This window comes from Tachysurus fulvidraco, chromosome 24 (assembly GCF_022655615.1).
Source record: "Tachysurus fulvidraco isolate hzauxx_2018 chromosome 24, HZAU_PFXX_2.0, whole genome shotgun sequence".
Lineage (NCBI taxonomy): Eukaryota > Metazoa > Chordata > Actinopteri > Siluriformes > Bagridae > Tachysurus > Tachysurus fulvidraco.
The window spans coordinates 7,925,702-7,933,667 of NC_062541.1; the positions used below are offsets into that span (position 1 = coordinate 7,925,702).

The 7,966-nt window shown below is 38.5% G+C and overlaps 1 protein-coding gene across 1 annotated transcript; it reads right to left on the reverse strand.

Moving 5' to 3' along the window:
- Positions 1-301: 301 nt before the first annotated feature.
- Positions 302-6,467, reverse strand: heyl (hes related family bHLH transcription factor with YRPW motif like). The gene is made up of 5 exons (XM_027175848.2): positions 5,618-6,467; positions 2,647-2,713; positions 2,440-2,523; positions 1,558-1,639; positions 302-1,477 (listed from the first exon to the last, which is right to left on the reverse strand). Exons 1-5 carry the CDS (start codon positions 5,695-5,697, stop codon positions 807-809), a joined length of 984 nt encoding a protein of 327 aa, XP_027031649.1. The 5' UTR covers positions 5,698-6,467; the 3' UTR covers positions 302-806.
- Between the last annotated feature and the right edge of the window lie 1,499 nt (positions 6,468-7,966).

Consider the following 7,966-nt stretch of genomic DNA (forward strand, 5'->3'; position numbering starts at 1 on the left):
ATCATCCTCTCTGAGAGAGCTCGAGAAAACGTGGCATGTTGATTATATTTCACCCCGAAGGATGGTTTCTAGTGTGAATGTAATCCATCTCAAAGCCACATCAAGCTTAGAGTAATGCTTAATGCCAGAAACACAGTGACCTAACACTGACATATGAGACTCATTTTCTTCTCTATCATATTCTGACTACAAGCTTTCTGGTTTCATGTAGATCATTTTTATGTACAATTACTCTGCTGCCACCTAATGGTTGGGAGTTAGTTGTCAAGCTCAACCAAAGAACAATGATGCAAAACACTGATTTGAAAAGGCACTTTTGTCTTTATGAAATCTCCACAAGCAATTTCATGTCAAATGGATAACATAGATGAATCTGAATAAACATATTTTAAGTGTCTGAGGAAACGAATAAGCAAACAAACAGGAAAATACATTAGTAGGGATAATGGAATTAGTGTTGATATTGTTTTGTGTTTATATTGAGAAAGGCACATTTTTATCACCTGTAACTTTTCACCAGTCACACTTTTCTGTTATGATGATAAAGCATTGCGTTAAAACCTCTTTTGATTTAAATAATAGGTATAATTGCATTTCAAATCGGATGTATCACTATTTGCATTGTTCACTTGACACTATTTGGATTTTGCATTTTTAGGTAACAGCATAGGGAGTGCTTAGATGATACATTCTTAACAGTTTGTAATGGCTATAATCAAAATGGATATTACTGGTGATATCATAGCTTCCTTGTCCCAACAAGGTATTAGTTGCATATTTGTAAAAAGTCCACTAAGTTGGATGAATCAGAAGGCCCCGATCTCTGTTCCCCAAGTGTGCGCTGACTTGCTGATCCTTATCAGTTCGGCTGGAGACCTCAGAGCAACGAAGGGTCTGAAAGAAACCTGAGGATGACCAGCGGATGAAGAGGAAGGGGAGGATGAAGAGGAATTAGAGGAGGGGGAGGAGGAGTTATGAGAACGAGGTGGGATAGAATGCAAAGGTGAAGGAACAGTCGAGCTCTCTGTGGATGGCATTGCCAGTCTATGAGGGTGCGATGAAACAGAGGACATCCTGTGCACTGGAGATAATGCAGGACTTAAAAGGGCCCCCTGGTTTCCCAGCGGTGCCAAACACACGGTTGGTGAGGGGTACGCCAGGAGAGTTGCAGCAGCATGAGTGGCCATGTCTCGGCGGTTGGCAGGAGGAAAGGTGGAAGGAGAGGCTGGGCTTGAGGAGGCACTGAGCTGAGGAAAGGAGCCCCAAGGCCAAGGAGGAAAGGCCAGCGTGGCTGGGCTCTGATGCAGAGGGTCAAGCTCACTGGCACACTGACTCAGGTGGGACACCAAACGGGCACCAATAGGATCTGAAGAATCTGCACCATCCAGAGAGCTGAGGTACCTCACCACCTCACCCACACACTCACGAAATCCCAACGTTCTATAGTCTACTGCCAAGGCACGAGCATCAAAATAACCTTCAAGGTAATATCATTGCATTTTAGTACACAGCTTTAATCTCTTAAGTAAATGCAGAAAATAGGATTAAACCACTCACCTTTCGAACCCATGGCATGCAACAATTTGAGATGATCCACTGTCATCTGAAGAATCTCAGCCTTTTCAAGTTTAGATGACCCCTAACATAAGGAAGCAAGTAAGGAAGAGTGAATTAAATCTCCTTACATGCAGTAATTAAAAAAATGAAAATTGCAGATGATAGACATGTTTTTGTATAATGACTCCTTTTGTTAAGTGTTTAAAATTACTTTTCATTCCTTTAAATTACTCATCAGACTGCCATATCAAACTGAATAATTCTATTCATTCCCCCTCTTTTACTTTAAAATTTTTCTTTTTGCAATTATTCCTCCATTACTTTAGTCACTTTAGCCAGCTCTTCTCTATCATACAACAGCTACTAAGTGGTTAAGGTGAAGGCACACATGCTACCTCTGTGACAAGTAAAGCCAGATAAGCCTTTCCATCTGCTGCTCATGCTGTATCCCAGGCTGTAACACACTAAGTGGAAATACTGTAGCTATCTGCCCACTTCCACATGCCTACATGAGATTCTGTACCTCTGTGATTGACAGGGGAGAGAGAGTATTAGGTCTCACATACCCACACATCACACTGACCGATGGTTGTATAATCAATGGGATTCAAACCTGTAATTTCCTGACAATTGGTGAACGACACTCAGGAGCCATTTTTTTGCTTTTCTGTTTTAATTATTAAAAACTCTGCCTCTTTTCTCTGAAACTCATTTTAACAGACATGCTGGAGTCAGATGGGGTGAAGGGGAAGGCTTGCTAATGGTTTTGTGGCCATAGCAGTTCACTTAGCACCGAGCCTCTAAAAAATATAAACTAATGATCTATCCAGTACTGTTTACTTATCAAAACTCATGAGTGTGTTTCATTAATGTCTCTTATACCTGTTTCTCAAAGGCGCTGGGGACGAGTCTCCTGAGCTCTGACAGACTATGGTTGATCCTGTCTCTGCGCCTCTTCTCAATGATCTACAAAATGTAAAAATAAAATAAAAATAAAAATCAGAATGCTATATTCTGCATGTCCTAGATAATATGATGTCTGCAAAGGGTAAACCAGAAAAAAGAGAGTAAGAATAAGAATAAACTTACCCCTCTTCTCTTCTTGCGGGCTAGGATCTGTGAAGTGCTGCCGGGAGACATGGACCCAGTGACAGAACTGAGACAGCAATGCACAAAGAAAAGAGTGCAATAGAGAAAGAAAGAGCAAAAGAAAGACAGATTACAGGCTTTGATGTCATTGCATATTGTTGTCATTATTGTGCTTAATACAATGCAGAAACATAGTTGCACATCATCAAACTCAATCTAATTTAATTCAAAGACCAACGAGACACAGGAGCGCCTGGCTGATATGATACGCTTCTTGCATCTAAAAAAAAAACAACAAATATATATAAAATTTTTTTGAAGTTGTGATGATTAAATATCTGTAGGGCACGATAGTACAATGGGATTTGCATACAGTACACTCTGTCTTCTTCAATCCTCTGAAGGTTCTCTCGGTGTGGATCTGGTTTGCTCTCGTCCAGAATCATTACACCATTTGTTTGCTTGTGTGTTCCTGGTGACTTAAGCATATTTACTCCCATCTAAAGACCATAATTGATCAGAGACATGCTCATTATGTTATGACGTTTGATCTCTAAACTAAAACATAACGTGACGCCAGCGCGGATATTTATTACTTCAGACACACATTTCTTACAGAGAACTAAACGTTTCCATGACTGTACGTAATTTGCACATGTCAGTTTAAAGCCTTAAAACATGTACTTATGAAACTTCTTTATGGTGTGTTTCAAAGGAAGAACTGAGAACAATTTTTAAATCTGCTCTTGATTTGTCTGCAAAGCTGTGACAGATATATAAAGAAAAAAATAAAAAGTTGACATGACAGAGTGGAAGAATGAAGACAGTTAAGGATGAAAGGAGACTAGAAGTCTGCTCATGTTCAAACGGTGTTGGATACTTACATTAATATTTATGAGAAAATGTAACCAACAAGTAATCCAGATCTGCTTTGACCTGTGATCTTGACTGCAATAACAATCTATAATTTCCAAAGGGCACCTGAGTTAACACTGTTAAATTAACACTGACCTTTGATCGTCAAGGCGTCATTAGGTAACTGAATCCGGGTTACTGTTCGTTTAAAGTATGTGAATATTCATCCAATCAACCAGCTGTTAATTATTTTTTTAAAAAAGACCAGCACATTACACAGTGCTTTATTCCACTTTTTCCACAGTAATTAACAAATCATTTAAAATTACACAACACGGATGCACAGTGAAACTGGTTTGTTCCTATTATCATATTCACTATAATACCCAAAATGATCTAGTTCCTTGATGGTCTATCATTTCTTTTTCCATTAAAGTCAGTAACCTCTGACTCTACATAGCAGAGCCTCGTTCCATAATTGTTGAATAACGTTACACTTTAAAAAATAAAATGAAAAAACCTCCATAGAAATGATAATAATAATAAAAAAAATATATATAATACTTAAAATATAAACTTTTAATTTAAGATATTTATTAAACTGATTAAATATTTGTGGAGCCCATGTACAAATCCAGTGAAATAACTATTTAAACAAGCACATTAATAAAAACCTGTGATTTATGTGAAACTGGATGTATTGTCAGCGATGCTGTTATAGAAAACTAATCAACACCTTCTGGCCAAATAAAAGTGATTTACACTCAATGTTATATTTACAAGGATAATTCCAATCTCTCTTTATTTACATTCCAATGCTGTTTAAATGAGCTGAATCTTTGCTTATATTAAAAATAATGTGATATTTTATCATTGGAGCCTCAGCAATTCTTGTAGTATTCCAGGAAACTCAACATTTGCATGTCAAATTCTGAAGAATGTCACCATACGATGTGATTATACGAGTATACAATGACAATTTAGAAAGTGAATTAAATTACATTATATAATGAGCAGACTGTTTTTTTCCAAGAGGTCAATACACGGTTTTATACAATGGCGACTGAATACAGGCCGATCAGACTTGAAGAGTAATGACTGCCTTTTCCGTGCAGTCCAAGGCACCATGAAGCAAACTCAATATAGTGTCTTTTTGAAGAGCGCTGGATTCAGTAAACATTCCCAGTTAGGCTTAATCGATGCCACAATGAGGAATAATAATTATCTAAGTGGAGTCAGGCTTTAGCCACGCACTGTTTTGTTTCTGAAGCAAATACACATGAGCACCATTTCATCCACTTCTGAAATATAGACTGCATAATATAAAAGTAATATTGTACTGTAGTACTAAAATTGTACTAAAATGTAAGACATGAAAGATAAATCTTCAAATAAGTTGCAGTAATTAGTTTAGTCAGAATCCTCATATTATTATTATTATTATTATTATTATTATTATTATTATTATTATTATTATTATTATTATTATTATGCATGAAGCAACTTGCTTTTGTGATCTGCTAAATTGAGCAAACAAAAACACTGAAAAACTATAGAATATGTAAATATAGAAAATATAGAATATTTGTTGCATATACTTTGCATTGCTTTAAATTTCATGATATTTTCTCATTCATTTAATTGGTTATGAATGAAAAGTACTCCCAAATTGCCTTCTTCTTTAAGGTATAACTTTAAGATGTTCGATAATTAGGTTTCTCGTCTTTAAAATACAATGAAGCCTATACTTAACATACAATGATGAACTGTAGCTAGTTCCTTTTCCTGGTTTAGCTGAGCAGTTCCAATTAATGGCCAAAAACCACGAGCTACCACTCAGATTTCTAAACATTTTCTAAATTACCAATTCGTTCTTATTGGAGTTTCTCTAATATACGTCCAGTTTTCAGGAACCATCACAGTAAATACAGTCCAGTTTATGACAACTAAATTTAGGTGAGAGAAAAAAATTCCAACTTTGTCAGGATTGAACGCATGCACATTCCACCTGCGATAAGTGTACCTGCTCAGTCCCTGCTACTGGGCAGTGCCCTCTGCAGGATTAAGGAGAAAAGGTGAAACTCCAGGTGAGCTTATGTGTAAGTTTAGTCCTCACCAGTAACTGTCCTCCTGCCCAACGTCGATCAGCTCGTCTGCATCTGAATCTGGAGAGCTGTAATCATGAGGTCTCTTCATGGTTCAGGAGCTCTTCTCTTCTGACCAGGTGAACTGTGTAGAGTTGAAGAACCAGAACAGCACTTGATCCTCGGTTGGAATTTTAGCAGATCTTCTGCCCTCCACAAATAACTGAAAGTAAATCAGACAGTCCGGGGCAGCAACACGCCTCTCTCTCTCTCTCTCTCTCTCTCTCTCTCTCTCTCTCTCTCTCTCTCTCTCTCTCTCTCTCTCTCTCTCTCTCTCACTCTCTCTCTCCTCTGTCTCTGCCTTTTCCCTCTCACAATAAAATGTCTATGTTTGGGGACTCTTTATTAGTGTTCTCTTGCTCTTTCAGCTTGGTCCTCATTTGTCTTCTTCTTCAATAGACCTCTATGCTCCGGCACTTGCCAAATTACATTCTCTTGATCCCTTTTGTACAAAGGCACCAGTTTCAGTCTCCCTCTCTCTCTCTCTCTCTCTCTCTCTCTCTCTCTCTCTCTCTCTCTCTCTCTCTCTCTCTCTCTCTCTCTCTCTCTCTCTCTCTCCAAAGGCAAAGTCAGGCAATTTGGCAGAATTGCCAGTTTGGCTCTTCTTCTCTTTTACCCTCCTCACGCTCTCACCCTCCTTCCCAGCACTGATCAGCCCTCCCCTTCTCTGTTTTCCTCTGTCATTTTTCCTCCTTTTAATTAGTCTCTTCTGTCTTTCTTCCGCTTCATTTCTTGTTTGCTTCTCACTCTCAGGGTATCTCTCTCTCTCTCTCTCTCTCTCTCTCTCTCTCTCTCTCTCTCTCTCTCTCTCACACACACACACACACACACACACACACACACACACACACACACACACACACACACACACACACACACACACACACAGAGTCTTTTTAATTAGTTGCTACATCTCTCTCAAAGGATAATAATACAGTTGTGGGAATGGTGACTTCTGACTGGATTTTCTCTCTCTTTGTCTCTCACTCACACACATACTCTTAACACTGTGAGTGTGTGTGTGAAAGAGAGCAACAGTGTCCTCCCATGCCCTGTCTACAGTTTACTGGGAGTGTCAGTGTCCTATGAGGTTCCATTAGTGAAGAAATCTTTTGCTCATGTTGCCCAATACTTTGGTATGGTTGCATAATCTTAGCATAGCCGCTGTTCTTTGCATTTACCTCATTCTCAGTGCCGTGTTGTATGCGCTGTTATTATAATGTGTAATATTATACAGTACTCAGTGTCTGATTATCCGACTATATAAAACAATGAACTACGGACAACGCTTTGATTGATAATAAATGGTGAATTCACACACTCTAGAGATCTGGGTGCATGAGTGAAGGTATTTATTTCACTGTACTGTACTCATTCTAATCTAATATTGTTTCTATAGTAACAAACAGGTGATCTTGCAGATGCTTCACATTCAGTAAATAAATGTATAAAATGTACGTCTCTGCACTTCAACATTCAGAAGTAAAACTGGTCATTTTTAAGTTTTCTGACATGGGAAAGATGGGCCCAGTGCAACCATAACTATAGAAGAACTTATAGAAGCCTTTATTTTATCACATATACATTACAGTTAAACACAGTTAAAAAATTTTCTTCACATGTCCCAACTTTGGAGAGGTTTAAAGGCCTTGCTCAAGGGCCCAACAGTGGCAGGGATGTGGTAGCTCAATGGTTAAGGTGTTCGACTACTTCATTAGAAGGTCATTGGTTCAAATCCCAGGTCGACCAAGTTGCCATTGCAGGGCCCCTAAGCAAGGCCCTTAACCCTCAATTGCTCAGGTATATAAACTGAAATATCCTCTGATCAACAACCCAGAACCTTAGCTGCTTGAGCCACACATACATAACTATATCTTTGCATTTACATTTGTGTTTGAAGTTGGTGCAGCGTGTAAGCTGTAGTCTACATCAGATGTAACACATGGTATCCATAAGGCTGACTGCTGGTGTTGTTATGGAAGCCAGATTCAGATAACTTGAAGGTAAGTTGGATCATCCCTTATTTAATTTCTTGGTTTATACTTTTGGAAGTCTTTGCTACACAGCGATCACATTTACAGTGTGATTATAATGGGCTACTGATTGATTTAAAACATTCTTCATTCACTCACACCATTAGATTGGTGATGAGCAAAGCCAGTCAGCTCTTTTCCTTGCACCATGCTTCATTCACACTTGCTGCCACTGAGGATTTGTCTGCTAATCTCTTGTCAGTAGTAGGGATTATATCCTCTGAATCCTTTGATCTGAACTTAGAGCTGAAGTGTGTAACTACTGTGCCATCAGACAGTATGGTAAAT